At 30.4% G+C, this 20,520-nt stretch overlaps 3 protein-coding genes across 9 annotated transcripts in view; 2 read left to right on the forward strand and 1 right to left on the reverse strand.

Moving 5' to 3' along the window:
- LOC100168359 (protein goliath) overlaps positions 1-12,748 on the forward strand; it is a 62,986-nt gene extending 50,238 nt beyond the window's left edge. Inside the window, exons 6-9 of one of the 7 annotated variants that reach the window (XR_001679006.2) lie at positions 3,272-3,391; positions 3,513-3,813; positions 5,536-5,748; positions 12,295-12,548. Coding sequence is in view for 5 of the 7 variants with exons in the window: in XM_029487373.1 (XP_029343233.1) it covers positions 3,272-3,391; positions 3,513-3,813; positions 12,295-12,359 (486 nt within the window). In the remaining 2 variants the exon portion in view is untranslated. Of the gene's footprint in view, positions 1-3,271; positions 3,392-3,512; positions 3,814-5,535; positions 5,749-12,294 lie in introns of those variants that run through there. The other 6 variants (XR_510458.3, XM_029487374.1, XM_029487373.1 and 3 more) reach the window with 6 other exon arrangements.
- On the reverse strand, positions 12,116-16,530 carry LOC100166301 (NADH dehydrogenase [ubiquinone] 1 alpha subcomplex subunit 9, mitochondrial). Its single transcript, XM_001948037.4, has 8 exons — positions 16,350-16,530; positions 16,078-16,289; positions 15,720-16,013; positions 15,048-15,181; positions 13,369-13,530; positions 13,103-13,295; positions 12,801-13,015; positions 12,116-12,355 (listed from the first exon to the last, which is right to left on the reverse strand). Exons 1-7 carry the CDS (start codon positions 16,387-16,389, stop codon positions 12,815-12,817), a joined length of 1,236 nt encoding a protein of 411 aa, XP_001948072.2. The 5' UTR covers positions 16,390-16,530; the 3' UTR covers positions 12,116-12,355; positions 12,801-12,814.
- A 146-nt stretch (positions 16,531-16,676) lies between these two features.
- On the forward strand, positions 16,677-17,691 carry Rps25-2 (ribosomal protein S25 homolog 2). Its single transcript, NM_001126191.2, has 4 exons — positions 16,677-16,801; positions 17,145-17,237; positions 17,315-17,498; positions 17,564-17,691. Exons 1-4 carry the CDS (start codon positions 16,799-16,801, stop codon positions 17,632-17,634), a joined length of 351 nt encoding a protein of 116 aa, NP_001119663.1. The 5' UTR covers positions 16,677-16,798; the 3' UTR covers positions 17,635-17,691.
- Positions 17,692-20,520: the final 2,829 nt, after the last annotated feature.

Below are 20,520 nucleotides of genomic sequence, written 5' to 3' on the forward strand. Positions count from 1 at the left end.
AATATTCTTCCTACGTATAAGTAAACATAGGTAAAACTACGTCATACAATGTACAGGTAGGTACATAAAAAATATATTCTATTCTATACTCCTAATTGGTAGTGACGTTGATCAATGAAAACATTTGTAAGAGTAGAAATTCATAAATGCGTTTATATATTATACCTAATAATAGATATTAAATTTAGGACATGTATATTATTATAAACGTTCAATGCGTGAAAGTTTTCAGTGTAAAATCACGATAATTCACTTCAACGATTTTGTACGAAAATTATCCTAGTGTTATCAATATAATAGTCTGGTTTCTTTTTTCATAAAGTGAGGTGAGTACATTTATAATTATCGATTGCGTATATATTAACTATGCAGTCCACAAATATATACAATACACCCATATTATCTCTGAAACAGATATCGATCCACTAAAAACATGTCTTTATATAATTTATATAGTTTTCATGACATTTGTTTTCAACAATTTGAGGGCAAAAAAATTATTATTCAATATAATATTTTGTATATTCATTATTCAGTTCCACAAAAACAATTTTTTTTACATTTTATTATCAACTTTTTTAATTGCCTAATTTAATTTTTTTTTATTATAAAAGTTTTTTAGACAGAATATTACTCTCTATAATATGTTATAGGTACGACAACAGATATTATGATGTTTTAGAGAGGTTTCTTTTTAGTTTTTTACTAAAATGTGTGGAACAAAAAAAATAAAAGTAAATCGAGTAAAATCCGTTTTTTTTATGTAATGATTATTAATCTAACAATTTATCATTATTTTAACATATTGAATGGTGATATATAATAATATCTATATTATAATAAACCATTTCTTTCAGATCATATATATATACGATATTGAGATATTCTTCAATTTGAAAGTTTATTTTTTTTCTTCATATTTCTGAAACATATACATACATACACCTTCATTATAACATTATAACATTATCAATTTTAAAGCTATACAATTACATTTTAAATCTATTAAAATAATAGCTTCCTAGTAAAAATAATTTAAGGATCTTACTTGATGGGTATAGTCGTACAAGATAGCATAACTACTACGATCTACGAGTATTGCATAGTACGGTGTATTACTGTATTATATTATAATATATTATATCATACTATATAACAGGGGTGGCCAGCGAGAAGAGACTCGCGAGCCACCAAATATATTAATAAAAATTGAAGAGCCAAGATGTAAAAAAAAAAAGGTCATATTATTATATGACATTTTTTTTTTTTTTTACATCTTGGCTCTTACGTTAATTTACGTCTTATGTTAAGTTAAGATGCGAGCCGCGGTTTGGCCACCCCTGCTATATAATATAATAATATACAGACACCATGTAGCCATGTAGGATTACAACATTTGTATTTTATAATACATCTATTAAACTATTTTAACTGATAATATTTAGTAAGTACCTATATTGCAACCAAAAAATAGTAAATAATAATATTGTTACCTATGTAATTGGTAAAAACATGTTGGTAATGTTTTTTGTTGATGACCAGTGGAATAAAGTGATTTCATGAAAATACTATACAATTCCTTCGGGTCATTAGGATTATTTATCTTTGGTTATAGTTACACATAGTTGGTTACCGCGTCATATGAGTACCTATACGACTATAGTAGGCATTTTTAATGCGTTGAATACTTATATGGGTATAAATTATTATAAACAATGATCAACTTATTATGACTCCGTTATATTGTTACAAATTTGCTATTATCCATTGTGTCATAATAAACATTTAGTCATAGAATTTCGGATTAAAAATAATTCATACAGACTAGATCAATATTTTGATGAGTGCAAAGGAGGTCTTGATTTAACTTTTGTAACTATAATATATTTTTTCATAATATTAGCCTGTTTGTAATTCTTAATAATTAACTATATATTTTAATATTATCAATTATCATTGTTATATACAAGACATGAAATCTCGTCCATTATTTTATCCAATACCACCGAAGTACATTGAATAAATGTTTATTTCGACTTTATAACATATAATATCGTTGTTCAATTATTTTTATTTGTCAATATAAGATGACTGCACTATTATAGTATTAGAAAAAAGTGTCTGTTGATATCTTCTCGGTGAAATAATATATTAATTATATTTTACTTGAATAGTACCTATATACTAATATACTATATAGTTATAAAAATATTTTCACTACTATTCAAAAACAAAGATAAACAATCTTTTAGATAGGTGTCTAACAATTTTTTATTTCCTATTGAATTTTAATAAACATAATATTCAAACATTTATTATAAATTATATTAGAAACAAATTGAGTAAAAATGCAAGGTATCTTTTTAGTTTATTCAAAATGAGTTAAAAAGAATTATGATTTTGAAATATTCATCACCATTCACCAATAGGTATATCTCATTTTATTTATAAATTAAAAATGTAAGCCTTGAAAGCTGAAATCCACTTATTGTTTTAATATTTTGCTTCGATTATTATGTGTAAAAAATTTAATATAAACAGTTTAATTGTTATCATTATGTTGTAACTGCTGTAGGGGTTTTTTTAATATGATCAGTTAGTGGAAGGATGTCTGACGCAATAATTTAGGAAATACTAATGTAACTCGAAACTTTGAAAACTGGTTGTAATTTGGTAATATATGTGTTGTTTTGGAGTTTGAACCGAGAAGCGACGTGCGTAACCAAGAAGGTTGGGATAAAAATGCGTTCATCATAATAAAATAGAATGTTTAATCATATCATATACACAGCATTAAATTGCTATTAGTATTACATTATTATGTTAATCGTTATAACTTATGAGTAACCTGTATGGCTGTATACATATGTTATATGTATATACATTATACACCTGCACCTATTTGACTGCATATGAATCTGTGCATCGTGCACGTTTATGCTGTTATAAATAATATAGGCGTTTATAAAAAAAAATACTAAACAATATCAAACGGTCAACGGCCTATATAATAAATATATCTATGGGTATACTAATAAATTAGATAGAATATTTTCTAATATCGTTGTATCTATATAGTGTCGATATTTTATCGTGTATATTTTATAACACATTAATAACAATATAACATTATAATATACGTAGCCACGTAGGTATATTATTATATAACATATTATATACCTTATGTTATGAATTTATGATAAAACACTTAAATAATGATCAATGGCAAATCTTATTAACAGTACGTGTGTGTGTGTGCCTGTACGTTTAGTTCACAGGCAGTCAAGAGAGTTTCCTGCACGTGGAAGTCGAAGAGGTGACCAACGATTTCGACGTGTACCAGTACGCACGTGGTCGGAGTTTCATGGACACGGCGCAAAATTCGAGAACGGTAAATATATGAGTTTGACGTGCAGGCGGACGCGTCACGTTAAAATAAATTAATACCTAATTAATATTTTAAGACTAAAACCAAAAAATCGAATGCTTAAAAAGTATTAAAATTACGATAGAACCAGCAATTTGAACCCCCCTACCCACGAAAATTTAAATCCGAGGCCGAAATTACGTGTGAGTGTTGTGCGTGTGTGTGTGCGCAGATACCGGACGTAGCCGCGGTGGCAGTGGCGGCGGCGGCAGCGGTCGTGTGCGAATCGCCCGACAGTAGGTCGTCGACGCCCGACGAACTGACGCCCGCGCTGGCCCAACACGACGGCGGCGGCGCCGGCGGTGGCAGTGGCGACGGCCGTTCTACAGACGCCGCCACCAACTGCACAATGGTCGCCGCCGGCACCAACCGATCGACGTCATTCGGTGAGTACGCACCTGAATGCGCGCTTTTGAACCTTTTCGCAGTGATGCTCCCATCGATTTTTTTAATGTTTACTCAGTGGCCGTCGAGTGTCCGACCAGGGATATTTTTACTTTACCGATGGTTTATATTAGGAGGGGGCGACTGAGACGTGTCCTGTATCCATGATCACGAGCAAAAAAATGATAATGTCGATAATTTGACAAATCGCTCTCCTAAAAGAAGCCAACTGATAAGTTATATTATTTGCAGCAGCTATATATAAATATCAAAATCATCAAGTATACCCGCTCACGCAAACAATATTTAAATTTTATCATAGTTTCAGTAAAAACTCCCGACGGGACCTCTCCAGTTTACTCTGCAGTAGGTGTATCCATGATTTTTCAACAACATCTTGTGATGATTTTACGGCGTATATTGTATTACACATTTACACATAGTGATAGTATACCCTATGGGAACACCACTGCGGCTTTATGGCTTTTTAATGTTATTCTATGAATATCGTGTTCACATATGTATATGTATAATACGGGGTATGTCTACATCAAAGTCTTTATTTTGTTTTCCCATATGGACATAACAGACACAGAAGGTAGAACCAATCATCTTTTATAGACGTCAGGGAGGTACGTCCTAAGCCTTGGATTAGGTATATTTTTTTCATCTCTCTACGCTGTCTACGGTCCTCGGAGGGTTGGTTATCGCATAAAAGCGTGTGCCACACATGCAGTGTATTTTATAATAAATCATTACACAAGTTTTGAGGAGCAGTCCTATATATAATAATATAATATTTTATATAGGTATTAATATATTATATTATACATTGTATATGTATATATTATATTGTGTGTGTCGTCTTATATATATAATATGTTTAAGTACCTATCTGCACTAAACAACGCGGGTTGCACATATGGTGTCGTCGTTTCCAGCTGTCCTATAATAGTGTATGCAATAAACTTATTGTGTGTAGCAGTACAAGTTTTATTTTTAGAGGCTCCGTGCTCACAATGTCATCAAATAATATATGATTCTTTATATCAAAGAGAACGGTGTGGTACTGTGATAGGTTAGGTTTTATATAATGAATAATCATGTAGCTGATAACAATTATTTAAACAGTGTCATTTCTCAGGATTATAGAGCTTTAATTTTGGGAGGAATGCTAAAATTGTGTATGCAAAATATTATTATACATAGTATGGCCTCCTTCCGCCAATGTTGCATTTTCAAACAATAATAACATTTTTGGTTGGAGCTACCTCAAAAGATTTTGCCCTATTTTAATATGTATATGGTTTGAATAGTCGTGCGATTTAGGGTTTTTGCCGCCACTGATACGCTCAGTGTATACCTAATTTCTATATACGAAATCGTTTCGACGTCAACTCAATTTCACTTGTTTTCTAAGCATTGTACCAGTTAATTATTATTATGTATACTTTCTATGTCGCGAACTGCACAAAACCAGTATGTTTATCGCGAATTATCAAAAGTATAGTAAAATATGCAAAAATGTCATTAAAAAAACTATAGTTACCTATATTTATATATATATGTATTATGTATATATTTAACCATTCATAAAAATATAGTACCTATAATACCTACCTATGTATTATAATACCTGCATTTGCACGTTTCGTGGAACACAGCATGTATATGTAATAATGGTGTAAACATTTTAGTAATCTTTTCGTTTTTTTTCCCACCAGAAGAGCAGTCTCCGGTCCACTCTGTTAGCGTACCTACAACAGCTAAATAGTCTGACGATGGCCGACGCACTCACAATCACGACTGTATTTTATTGAATAACTATACTTGTTATTTTTATAACATACACCTGTTCCGCAAGACCGTTTCCGGATAGCGTGTGTTTGTGTGCGTGTGTGCGTGGTTTATACCACAGGAATCCAAAACAATAATCGGTAAAAAATATTAGCACGTCGTACATTTACTGTGTATAATATTATCTCGGCGTTTATTGTGATTTTTGTACGGATGTTTGCTATAGCTTATCAGCTGCAGATCAATATTTAATTCGAATGCTCTACGGATATGCTTGACTTAAGAGGGGCGCAACAGTAAAATCGTTTGTTGTATTTGTCATAACTCATCTCATAAGCACGTGATGAAAGCGGTGGGTAATTCCACCAATGTAATTACACGGTCAAAATTAAGGTATCCCACACCTATCTATCATAACTAATATGAAAGAAATTATCGAAAACAATTTTATCCGTGTTTCGTTGGAGGTTTTTTATAATTTAGATTAGTCAGTATGAATTGATAGACAGTTAAAAAAACATCATTAAAATATTTAGAAATTAGAAATCATACAAAAAAAAAACTTCCGTCACGAACAAAATTGTACTCAATAATTTCACCATACATGCTGAAACCTTAATTTTAACCGTGTAATCATAATCATGATACTAACTTAACATGTGTAAGACAAAACATGACAACTGATTATTATTGCGCCCTTTTAAAGCTCATTACCAAAAATACAGGGTAATAATTGTTCACATAAATACACACTACTCTGCATTATAGCAGGATATTGTGAAATTTTGAAATTTTGAAGAAGAAAAATGTTTTATTTAGTTTGAATTTTAAAGTAATTTAAATTCGACATTATTCATGTTATTCTAACAGCAATTAACGATTATAGAATATACCTATTACCATTTTAAATCCAATTTTTTTAAAGTCGTTTGAATTTCAAATTTTAACAACATTTGTCAAAATCATAAAAACCTGAAAATTATTTTGTAGCTGAAAAATCGTAGTTTTTAATTGTCACTTCTAAGACTTGTATATTTATAAAAAAATTCATCGGAAGTTTTTTTACTTAAATTTATCAATAAAATGTTCGGCATAAAGGCGCATACATTTTTTATGAATGTTGGATGTTCAAATTTTGATGACATTGCATATTCACGATTTTACCAGAAGTATAAAACCTTATAATATATCTTCAGATGATATTTGTAAAACATTCTACTATTACAATCATCATCAGGGCCGCAATCAAGGGGGGAGCTGGGGGTGTACCGCACCCCCAAAAGGGCCCCATCATCATATTTAGGGGGCCCTTTTCAGACATAAAGGATTTTAGATTTTAAACTAATATGAATTTTTATTCCAATTTACAACACAATATGATGAAAATTGAAATTTTTCGATACCTGCTACACCCGTCCAACATCCAATATTATGTATATATAGGATTGATTATACTTATGAAAATAACATTTTATACAACATTTTATACTATACATTTTTAACTATAACTTGGCCTCACAAATAAAACTTTATTGATATTCATAGCAAAAAAAACCAAAAAACTTGAAATTGAAATTATCCGTAAACAACTCAAAATGAGTCAAAATATTTCGAAAATTTTATCATGTATAGGAATTCATAAAATAAACATTTAGTGAAATTTTCATGTATCTATAGTTACTCGTCTTGGAATTACAAAAAAATCTTAGATTTAAAAAGACAATTTTTTATAAATTTCTAATACAAATTTATTTAAACATTTTCGTGAATTTTACGCATGTTGTCAATATTTTAACTTTAAATGTTTATAAAAAAAAAATTGTGAATATAGATTTTTAATATTTTTTATTTGTCTTTAAAACAATATATTAGGAGCTGTCTATTAAATTTTCAAGCTTTTTTGCCCAAAAAATAATATTTTATTGATATTTATTGAATAAAAGACTAAAAAAATTGGAAACTGAAAATATCCGTAAACAGCTCAAAATAGGTAAAAATATTTTGATGTTAAATGTTATAAAAATGTTATGATGTATAGAAAATTCTAGTATAAACATTCAGTCAAAATTTTTTGTAAGTATCTACGGTCATTTGTTTTAGAGTTACATCAAAACCCAAAATTGATTTTGTCAAAAACCGATTTTGCGAAAAACTCCCGTTTTTCCTTAATTTTTCTTCTGTTTTTCACTGCACTTTTGAAAACTATTTGGAATTTTTTACTTTTACTTACCTTCTACTTCTACTTACTCACCAGGGAGATGTAATCCCACCCTTAACTGCGGTTTTGGTGCTATGCAATTTTGTAAGACAAAAGTTTGAAATAGGGGGCCCCAAAATTTGACTCGCACCTGGGCCCTTTTATCTCGAGTTGTGGCACTGATCATCATTATACACTTTTCAAAATATTTTAACTAATTTTAAGCTATTAACAAGAATTTGAAATTTTCGCTTTTGTTTAGTTATTATTTTTTTTTTCTAAACATTGATCAAGATTTTATCCTCAGTAAAAATACTGGAAAGTTTAATATAAGGTTCTTAATTAGTAATTTGTAATTTGTTTTACTTATAGCATTCTAAAAATATTAAAAATACTATTTTAATTATTATGTAGGTGCTTACTTCAAATATATCAATCGTATTGACTAGAAACTTTTCACTTTTACGTACTTATATATTATTTGATTTCCTTATACAATGAAATGTTCAAAATTATATATGGACTTATTTTAAGCTATATATTTTACACCACGAATCTTGCATTCACACCGCTCTATACGATTCTTCAGAACATTTCACCTGTGCGTATTACGAACATACACGGTCTGCGCTATGGTAATATATTATTTTATATATTTTACCTACACAATATAATAGGGGCCTCGGAAGACATTGACTCCGGCTGGAACCCCCATTATTATGATATACGCGGGTGTCTGTTTAACCGCAACTCGCTAACACGGCGTTGTATAGGTACCTACGTATAGCAATTATTATTATAGGTGCGTTACCGCTAACAAGGTCGTGACCGCGGTCAACGAACACGCGGTTTGCAGTTCTCGCCAAACTCCCGACAACTCAACTTCCTACTTCCGATCCGATTTCCTCAGCAGTCTTTCGGACACAAATATACGGTCATACGGACCCCGTTATTCTATTATTTAACCCCACGTTCCCATGTAGTGCGCCGACGTGTCCTCTTAACATGAGCCATGCCTAATTTGAATAAATACCAAGTGACAAGTAACCCATTTTTTAGCTTTCAAATAAAGGGTCTTAATTCTAAATTATCCAAGTAATATTGTATTCATTTATCTCTTTTACGCACTTAGATAAGACTACGTCAATAGGTACCTACCTAATACGTATAATACCACGATACCTACCTATATACTATTACCTAGTTAAAGTACGTTTTGTTTAATATGAAATATAAATAATATGTAATTCAGTAATTGTCATTTTGTCGTATCCGATGAAAATGTGGTAAATATTGTTGTTATCATTATTTTCGTGTCTATAACAAAACACAGATACCTACATTTTTTTCTTTTAAAATAAAATAAAGTTGTAACTCCAACTGACTCAACGATAAGTCAATACAACAGATGAAACATGAAAACATGGTTTTTTTAAAACAATGTTATCGTTTGTATTGTAACAATCAAATGTAATTTGATATTGTACAATTCTTTAAAATTTATCAAAACTTCTTATAATTTATGTCTTTATATTAGTAGGTACCATTACTATACCATTATAGGTGTACAACGTCCATGTAACCATGTTTATAGTTTCCTGTTTTCATTTTACTGTACCTTAGCTCAATACATTTTACAGTAGTCTTGTACTTTCGTATCGTATCGTAGTGGAAAAGTACCTGGTGGCTAATCTTAAGAATATAACCACCGAATTGATTATATTATGTTAATAATTAAATAACAAATTAAGTAAATCCATGGCCCATGCGAGGAAAATTTTCAAAAATTCTGTTGGTGGCTGCACTTATGCAGTCTATGACATTAACTAGAGGGCTTATATATATATACTAAGTATATAGTTATATATAATATTATATAGGCTCTCTAACCTTAACTAGGTATAGAGTGCCTTGAAACAGAGAATGTGTCCATACGGATAGTATTTGATAGGTAGGAATCAAAATACCTACCTATATATACCTATGAGTAGAGAGCCTACACATATAGGCTATATATGCTATATAAGCTCGTATACCACAAAATAATCTAAGGAGGATTTTCAATTGTTTTTGTTTTACATTTTAACTATAGGTGGTTTTTTTTTATTTCGTTTGTAAACGAATAAAATATAGTTGGCAGGCATCAAACTTCAAATATCTATGACCATCACGTTAGTTAATACCTATACTCGTTAATCGTTATTATATTATATAATAATGTCATGTCAATATTGAATTAATATCATATTTTCACAGACAGTAATATTAAATAGATAGGTAATTCAACTATATTTTATTAAATTACAAGATAGCTGTAATATTGATATTTTAACTATGGATCAGAGTTCCCAAACTTTTCATTGTACTTCATTTTCGAAAAATTTTAAATTTTGACAACCCACTAGCCACTTACTACCTAACCACCATTTTTCTTTCAACGAAATAAATGTATCAATGATAATTGGTAATATAGGTAGGTAGTTACATGGGAAATATTGTATCATGTATTCATATGAGTAATGAGTACATAGTATATATGACATACTATTATTATGCGCAACTCTTGTATTTATATATTTAAAATATATAGGTATTTTCTTTGTTTGTTTAGGTATTATACCTGTATCAGGACTCAGGAGGGTATTTTTTAAAGGGAGTGTTTAAGTGTCTTAATTTGATAATTAAATACGACTTGGGAGAGGATGACTGTTCACACATCTAATATATTGTTTAATTAGGTACACGGCCGAAGCCCCGAAGAGGGGTATCTTAATACCCGAAGTACCCTCCCCCCTTGGCTACGTGCCAGTATTGTATAATGTACCTATATATATATTATAGTAATATTATATTATTTATTATATTATATTAAGTAAAAAAAACTATAATCGGGACTTACAGATTGGGAACATTCACTAGGTAGGTATACTTACCTAAAGATAATGTTGATAGGTACTAATTGTTTTTTTATTGGAATAAAAAGTAGGTATAAGGTAGATAGCTAGATGTTTAACAAAAAGTAGGTTTGATACATTTTAAAATATATAAATAAATAGTAATTATAATGGCATAATACTTAACAACATAGCGTGTAGAAATATCTTAGCAATGACCAGTGCTGCAACTACCTACCTGCAACCGCCTGATGGGCCTTACAAATGTATCGGGTCCTAAAATTTTACTACTCATAATATTATGTAAACAGTTGTAAAATCAAATGGAAGAATGCAAAAATTTTGAATTTTGAGTGTTTCAAAATAAATGTAGCCTATAGCCATTACTTCCATTGTATTGGTTTAACAATACCTTGAAAAGAACAAACAATTTTATAAAAAAAATAATTCGTTCCTGTAAAAAGTGAATCCAACAAAGACCATTAAATATATTTTATAATTATGTTGACTTTCTCAATTGACGCAAATGTAAATATTTTTAGGATATAGGCACGAGTAGTAGTAGTCAACATGTAGGTACTTAAAAGAATAGTACCTACCTATTACCTACCCTTGATTATGGTAGCAGATTCAATAGATTCAACCCGTGAGGGGGGGAGAATTTTTCAAAATATGAAGATAAAAAGTTTAAACAAACAACAGCAAAGAATATTTATTTATATATTATGTAGTACAAGAAATTAGTTTTGTGTAGATAATGATACTATGATATAGCGGCAGAAGCTACTTTATAGTAATTTTTTTCATATTAGGGGCACCAAATGTTTACTACAAAATTAGCTCTGCTAGACTTAGATCCAGCACACCTACTACGTACCTTATAGAGTAAAGAATAATTTGTTAGAGCCCACGGATCACAATTAATTTTAACAAGCCGCAATTATCTTCTGGCTTTATTCTTGGGGAAATGTTTCGTTAGTTACCCTTTTTTTTTCCAAATTTGTACACCCAATAACTGCACATCCAGGCAGTACTTAGTTATTATAAAATATAATACAATATTTAAAAATAAAACTGTAAAAATATTGACTATCATAAATACTGAGTCCAAAAACAATATAACTTAAAATCAAAACACTGAAATTGCTATCAATACTCCTCATAACAATATTAGCCAACTAATGGCAGACAATCCAACCAATAAATCAAAATCGACATGGCGTATATGCACACTTTCTTCATTAAAGCACTCTATAAAGTACTAATATTAGTATAATCCTCTAAATTTAATATAGAGGAGTTTCAGTTATGCATTTTTAAAAAAAATATAAATACCAGCATAATAACCCGTTCCCACATTAAAAAATCTCTAGAACCAAATAAATAATCAAAATGTGAACCAGGTTTAGAAAAATATTTGTTTAGTATAGGTACATTTTTATTTTTAACACTCCTTCTACAATTTAGGTGTTTGGTGTACACAATATTTTAAACATAATATACATTATACAATTTTTTTGGTTTTATTTTCTATTTGACAAAATGTTGATTTAACACAATTAATATTTATTTATGTATTTGTTTTTCTTTTTTAGACTCTGATTGGTGGCACAGCCGACTAGGTCCACTGCGACAGACGCGTTCTTCAGATGGTTTCTGAAACATCAAAACAATGATTCAGGACGGATGTGATACTAGGAATTAAGATGACTTAAACTTTGTAATAGAATGTATCTTCAGTTTAAGTCTTATTATTATAGAGATTAGGATTAGGTACAAAAAAAAATATATTGTATAATTTAATGAAATTGACTTTTCAGTATAAGTTATTAAAGCCGTATGAATAAACCTAGTCAGTATTCCTATAATATAATATAGCACTCTGATAATGACTGGATTTAAATGTGAACGGTACTTTTTGTAACTATTTTATAGATAAAAATGTATAATATTATGTTATTATATTATTTAATATTTACTATTAAAATAAAGATAAATATCAAGAATTTAAGGTTTGTAAATAAAAATGATTATACAATTAAAATATTATATTTATGAGTATTACATTTTAACAAAATACTAATTATTTAATCTTCTATACCTAATTTTGACGATTTATGTGAAAGTACGCTTCGGTGATGGTATGTAAGGTGGTGGAGGAGCTGGGTTTTCAAATTCACCGATCGAGTCCATGTATGACTGGAAAGCTCTCAAAAATCTTAGCTCATAAGGTATACGCTCTTCTGTCTTGGTTAGTTTTACACCTAGATCTTCCAACGTTGGCAGCCTTTCATCAAGTATATCACTTACAAACTCCTATAACACACAAATATTATTCATATCACTTTTATAAATGAATAAAATTTCATATATTCACAAGCCTAATTTTACAAAACTATTTACTCTTTCAAAGCGCTCAGAGGTAACATAACCTGGAGGCCAACTGGGACAGAGTTTGTCTGTTAACCACATTTTTATTAAATATTGAGGATTTTCCAAGATACCAGTACGTTTATAATCAAAGTTGAATTGATTATTACGGCGTAAAACTGCAAACATCCAATCAATCAAATCAGATAACATATAAGGAGTTGGCCTAAAAAATGTTTGAATTTTTTGTTATTAAATAATATTGTAAAAATGTATTCAGATAATCTTGATTGACATACCCAACAGCTTGGTAAATTTTCCCTTTTGTTGAACGATCAAGCATAGCATTCACAATGCCATATGCCACATCGGATACTGCAACAGGTTGTTTAACTGTTTGTTCTCCTTTTTTCCATAAAACAACTTGCTGATGACTACGACGCCATGCGTGACTGTACATCCTAAGTAATAAATATTTTTCAAATTTTCTTGAATTATAAAATATAAAAATGTTATCATACAATTTATAATAATTATCTTTTTTAATATATTAATATAATAATTTATTGACAAGAATACCAGAAAAGTTAAATATATTTTTTTTATTTACAAAATTATTCAAATGTTTACCACTTCTGACTAAAATAATATGAAAGAATTGAAAACATATTATTTATAATATTTAATTTTTGACATAAAACCTCAAGTAGATTATTTATTACAATATATTTTACCTAAAATAAAAGTAGGTAATAATTATTTAAAAAATAAACAATGGGAAAACATTGTACCTATTGATTTTAACAACTAACATAAATCAATGCATTGAACAAGTAATTATATCAAATTATCACTTATACTGCTATTTCATATCAAATTTTATTAAATACAATAATTGGTTCAAAGGAAAATCATAGACTATAATCCGTTACAAAAGCGAAATATCAGGCTGCGACTAGTTTTTGTCTGACAGAGCGCATCTTCCACAAAACGATATAGGTAGTGACCGATGGAAGGAGAAAAAAGTTTGCAGAACGGGTATATTCTCTTTTGGAACAGAGTATATGTTACATGGAACATAAAAGGTATTAGTTTTAAATTGACATTGAAGGCAAATGAGCTCTATTAAAATGTCAAAACAAAAAATTTGGTTAATTTTATGGCAAGGTTTGACCTGGCTAAAAAACCGTTTATATTTCAATGGATTTGGTATGTATTTAAAAAATTAACAATGGTTTCGGTTAGGGTTTTAATATCTGTTCAAAATGATATCAGTACCTAACGGCCGAGTTGTGTGCATAGGTGTGGCTTTGTTTAGTAGCAGCGCATGACACAAGCGATGCACAGGTGATCTATCATCTATGGTTGGGGGTAGTGGCTGAACGCTAACTAAAACTCGACTAACTTCGACTAAAACTGGTCACCGCCGGGTAATGAACTAATTTTGAACAGAGTTTAACACTGACTTTTAGATACTTAGGGCCGATTTCACCAACACAGTTAATCACGGTTAAAGTTAACCGGAGTTTAATCAGCCAAATTTGGCGGTTAAATATTTGTTATTAGCCGATTAAGCGTTAACCGTGATTAACTGTGTTAATGAAATCGGCCCTAAGTGCAATATATTAGTTTAGTGCAAAATAATATTAACTTATAGAAAATAATTGTTATTAATATGGCTAAATCTTAACTGTTAAAATGTAGGTACCTATGTAGAATTTTAAATTATGGATATGCCAATTACAAAATAGCTTAATATGAACAATTGCATAACAGTGCAACTGGCGAGTTGAAATACTTAAGTAATAAAACCAAAATATTTCAATGTGACTGCAAATGAGCAGGTAATTCAATTCAATAGTTTTGTATAATAACAAAGTAGGTATTTAACTTTTTTTGAATATAAAAATACTTAAAGCTCAACAATTATTTTAAATTTTACTATCATTGATGACTGATAATATTATGAGACACTTACAACAAAAATCTGTCGCCTTGACCATAAATGTCGGATGGACGAAAAATAGTAGCATCAGGAAACTCATCACATACTGCTTGTTCGCCAACTTTTTTAGATGCCAAAAATCCTGATCCTTTTTTCAGATAGATAGGCTAGAACAATAAAGAACAATTTATTACCAAATATAATGGAATTATAATATTATTATTATAAAATATATATTGATAGTTAAGAAACCGTAGGTAAATAGAAATATTAATACTATACATTTTTTATTTCCGTAAAATATACTGTATACTGCAGGCACGGATCCAGAGCAAAGATCTGGGGGGGGGGGGGAACAATTTTTTTACAATACAAATACAATTATAATAAATTATTATCCTTTATTCTTAATAAATAGTAGATATTACGTATAATAATATATTATATTATCAGACATATATTATGTGATTTGAAATATAGTAATATAGTAAGTTTTAGGATCTGTAGAATTATAAAAAAATATGTCTAAAATATGTCTGGGCCCCTAGCCCCCCCCCCCCTGGATCCGTCACTGGTATACTGTCTTATTTTATATTCTATAAATTATTAATAGAAGATTATCAGAAATGAATAAGATGTATTTGTAGAGATTAGAGGGTAGGTAATTAAAAGTATTGTTAATATAAAAATATACCAATAACTTACAGCTGGCAATGGATCAACATTAAGTGCAGATACATGAATCAACCGTTCAACACCCATCTCACGACTAATACGTGCAATACGTCTTGCTCCTTCAACATGAACATCGTTGAATTTGAAATTTTTTGTTTCCCAATCACGTCCCACTAAATTAATGACAACATTCGAGTATTTTACGGCTTTCCTGATAGATTCTTCATCTTGCAAGTGATATGGTTGAAATAACACTTGACCCAGATCGCCAGCTAGTTTCAACTCCCTTATGAAGTAGGCATCTCCTCGGTATGGAATAATTAACTGTTCTCACATTGAATTTGAATAAATAACGACATCAATATAAATGGTATTAAAGCAAAAATACCTGTGTCCCGATCTTGCCCAATTTGTTGATAAGATTACCGCCCAAAAGTCCGGTTGCTCCAAAAACGGTGGCCACCACTCCATTGAAACTCGACCGACCGCCGGTACCCCTTTTCAGTTGCGACAGAGACGGATTCTTGATGACATGGGGTTCAGAAGATTCAGTGCTATAGTGCGAAGACGAGCAAACAGCCAATGACAAACTCCGATTCCCTGTAAACTAAACTTTGTACACGCATTCCAATTTAGCATGATTTCAAAGTAAATACGTACTGAGAACCTTCACGTTGTTGCTGAACACGTGCACGGACATGTTTGCACGCGATTAGCACTGTTAAGTATACGGTCGAAGTCAGTGCAACATTCCTCAACGAAGACGATTTACTTAATTGACTGTTTCCCAGACTTTACGAGAGTTAATACACCTTTGGAGAATTATTCCAATAACGTGATAACTGATAACGAAAAAGGATTTTTCAAACAGCTGTGGTCGGTAGGACAAAATGATAACTTTAAAATGAACTGAACCAGTGGTACTACCAACGGCACGCGAAAAACCAACAAATATCGTCATTCTAGAGACACTGAAGCGTACGTTGCGAAAATTGTAGGTTTTGTTTCCCTGTCCGTCACGTCGTGTTTTCACCTCTTTCTGATGAAATAAAACGCGGTTTGTTCAGCTCGACTTAAATATTATTTTTTCAGCTCTATTCTAACGAAACATGGTAAGTTATTATTGTTAATATTACTTATTGTATTAGCAATCGGACATGCTTCTTCCTTGCCGATGTACGTATTACGCGGTAAGACCGTACATCTGTAATTGACACATGCCAACATCGCTCCCTAAAATCATGGTGCTATTACGTTTTTTCCATGTATTCCATTTGCAACGATGTTGGTTTTCACCTTATTTATTTCGTCACTGAGTTACCGTTATGTGTACATTAATAGCCGAATTTATCGACATGATACGAAAACTGCTCGAAATTAATAGATTGTCAGGAAATTTATGTGTTACGTAGACGCTCGACGTTCAGCTAACCATGTTTTTTCTCTGTATTTTAGCCACCCAAGAAGGACACAAAGGGCTCGTCCAAACAGCCCCAGAAAACTCAAAAGAAAAAAGAAGGAGGATCTGGTGGCAAAGCCAAAAAGAAGGTCAGTTTTCAAATCAATACTGGTTGTAATCACAATTAAGGTTATGTTATACATTTTTATTTGTTTTTTGAGTGCAGAAGTGGTCTAAAGGTAAAGTTCGTGACAAGTTGAACAATCAAGTTTTGTTCGATAAGGTATCATATGACAAACTGTTAAAAGAAGTTCCATCGTACAAACTCATTACCCCGTCTGTTGTTAGTGAACGTTTGAAGGTTCGTGGATCATTGGCAAGAAAAGCTTTAGAGGAACTCTGCCAAAAAGGTGAGTAGATATACAAATAAACATTTTATGAACAAAATTCATGATTTTTGAATATAATTATGCAGGTCTTATCAAGCAAGTAATACAACACCATGCCCAATTAATATACACAAGGGTAACTAAGGGAGACGAATAAGGATGTTTTTGTAAAATAATTATTTTATTAAATATATTAAAAATAATATAACAAAAATTCAAGTTTTGGTTTATTTAAGTGTAATAAGGTAATTAGTTTTAGTTAAAATTTAAATTAGATACTATAATTTATGATCTGTCAATGTGTATATAAACATCGGTTTGACATAATTCCGATATTGAACACATTTACACATTTTCCTAATTTTATGGTTTAAAGATAAATAAACTACAGGACTATTCTTAGGCGTTCGCTCATTCAAAAATACTTTATTTAGCTTATTTTCAATTAAATAATACACAACAATTAGTTTTGTAGTTAAATTAATAAATTTTGTCAAGGACTTAAGTAAAATGTCAAAATTTAAATTTAAAACCAAGTACTTTACAGTATTATCTTAGAAAAAACAGTATAACATTTATATAGTCCTGCCCGCGAGAGTCCATACGTGCTAACGCGTCCGTCGCTGCACATCGGTTCCCCTTCCATAAGCCGAATTATACTGATCGGAAGCCGGCCGTCAATGATCGCCAACAGCCGTCGTTGACATTCTTGTATACGTAGCAACAGTAATAAACACGTTTTTACGAAATTTGATTAATTTGTTTTTTTATAACTGGTCTTTTGTGTTTACGTTATAAGTTTATAACATATTTTTTTACGAGTTTTTTTTTATTCAATATGGAGAATCATATAACACCCCCAAAACGCAATTAATTAGCCGTGTTAACGAGCCGCTGTTTTCACATTGCCAAGTGTTGGGAATGGCACTATGGTGGGAGGAAATTCGGCCGGCAGACGTCGCGTACGCCAGTATCGATGCGCGGTTTATGTATGGACTCTTGTGGGCTGGACTATAGTTAGGTACATTCAAAAATAAGTTATTTTGTGTGTTAAAGCTTTATTATTATCTTAAACCTAATACTTTTTAAATAATCAAATTTTTTTCAACTTCTTTTTTCTATAGGTAGCATTATAATCTGCAAATGATAATTTTTGTTTTTTAAATCTTTTTACGGGATGTAATAGGGAGACGTGACAGATGTAATAACTTTTGTTCTAATCAATGTTTTTTTTTTTTAATACTGAAAATGAAAAAAAAAATGGATAAATTCAAAATAGCCAATTTGCAAATGTGATTTAAAAGAACAATTTTGATGGTAAAAACAATTATCTAAGTCAAGTAGCTTATTTTTTAAATTTTTAATATTTTTTTGAGTAAATTCATTTAAAATATATATAAATAATAAGTTTAAAATATTATTTTTAGAAATTTCTTGACAAGAGTATATATTTTTTTAAATTATTTACTAACCATATATTTTTGGCATACGTTATTGTAGCATCTTTTTTTGTCAGGTCTTCCCGTTACACCCTGTATTATATAGTATAATGTTCTTTGTTGTATAATGCCAGTCCACTTATAAAAAATGTGTATATGTACCTATTTCGTTGACTGTTTAAATTATAAACAAATTTAGTAATACTTACTTTACTCAGAAAAACTTAACACTACACATCATACACATTTTTTACTATATTATGTCAGAGTAGAGATATTATTTTAGTCTGATTATTTAATATTTTAATAAGAACTTCAGCGATAATTAAAAAATTACAATATTGTATCAAACTAGCAAATATTGATATTATATTTACAGTGATGTGTTACTACATTTTAATATTTTATCATATTTCAGACTTATCCTCGTCTTATTCTATTATATTTATAAACATAATAGAGATTGTCGTACCCCCATGTTTTATCTTTGTCTCATTAACGTATACTAGCAAATGCCACATTTTTCGTAGGCAATGCATTTTACTCAATTTAAAAAACACTATTTTTAATGTTGTGTGAATCGACTTAGTCAAATTTTGAAGTAAATAATTATCTATTTTTAAATACATATTACTTATATATGCAGGTATGTCAGCCTCTTAACATTGTTGGAAACATTTGTATATCTTGTCAACATGGACAGCTGGGTTATGAATCACTGTTATCTTATCACACGGTTAAATATTTAACTCTTTTTATTGGTGGTAGACGGCACTGCTGGGACGATTGTGCATTACTTCACAATAAATATTTGACCCTACGAACAGGGCTTTACACTATAATACACTAGATAAGAAACTCTTGCCATTAAATAAATCTTGTCTCAGGATTTCTTGGTTGTTAATTGACAAGGATAATATTGTGTAAACAATATGTGTATCATTGGTATTTCGGGATATCACCTAATTATTTTTCAATTTTTATATCCATGCAAACTTTTCCAAGTTCCAACCCTAAGCATGAAAGACAAGTTTCTTTTATTTACTTAGGGTATATACTCTGTCCAAGGTGAGAGAGCAACCCAGCGGTTACCAAAAATCGTCTATTTCTGCGCATTCCAACCAATTAACCGGCACGAGCACAACTTGTTGAACGCTGCCGCTAGACTGTGCAGCGGCACCATTGTATGCCGGTTCAGATACCCCATGGTGGGAGAATTATTCAGACCTCAAAACGGCGGAGCTCATTCCATTTGGATGCACAAGCGAGGTGTGCTCTCTCGTTGGACAGAGTATAATTCAATACGTAATAATAATAATATTTTTTTTTAACTAACAGTTTGTAAATAAGTTGCAGTTTAACATGACAAACAAAATATAATATAATGGTTTCAACCTGCCGTATTAAAATGTCTTGTTTGTTATTTTATGGAACTCGTGGAATTACAAACGCAAAATATTTTTATGGGTTGGTACTCTCAAAATAAGAAATGGCTGTATAAAAGTGTTACTTTAAATAATTTATATATATGCTTCTAAACATAAATATATTTTATATAAAATAATATAAGCATTAGGTAAACCATAAAAAAAAAATATATATAT

The sequence above is a fragment of the Acyrthosiphon pisum genome, chromosome A1 (assembly GCF_005508785.2).
Source record: "Acyrthosiphon pisum isolate AL4f chromosome A1, pea_aphid_22Mar2018_4r6ur, whole genome shotgun sequence".
NCBI lineage: Eukaryota > Metazoa > Arthropoda > Insecta > Hemiptera > Aphididae > Acyrthosiphon > Acyrthosiphon pisum.

Coding starts and splice junctions, on each gene's coding strand:
- Rps25-2 (NM_001126191.2), top strand. Junction 17,238..17,314: donor GTGGCAAAGCCAAAAAGAAG/GTCAGTTTTCAA, acceptor TTTTGAGTGCAG/AAGTGGTCTAAAGGTAAAGT. Junction 17,499..17,563: donor AGAGGAACTCTGCCAAAAAG/GTGAGTAGATAT, acceptor ATAATTATGCAG/GTCTTATCAAGCAAGTAATA.
- LOC100166301 (XM_001948037.4), bottom strand. CDS start 16,389: ATGTCCGTGCACGTGTTCAGCAACAACGTGAAGGTTCTCA. Junction 16,014..16,077: donor TGGGCAAGATCGGGACACAG/GTATTTTTGCTT, acceptor ATGTGAGAACAG/TTAATTATTCCATACCGAGG. Junction 13,531..15,047: donor CAAGGCGACAGATTTTTGTT/GTAAGTGTCTCA, acceptor TTTATTACTTAG/GATGTACAGTCACGCATGGC.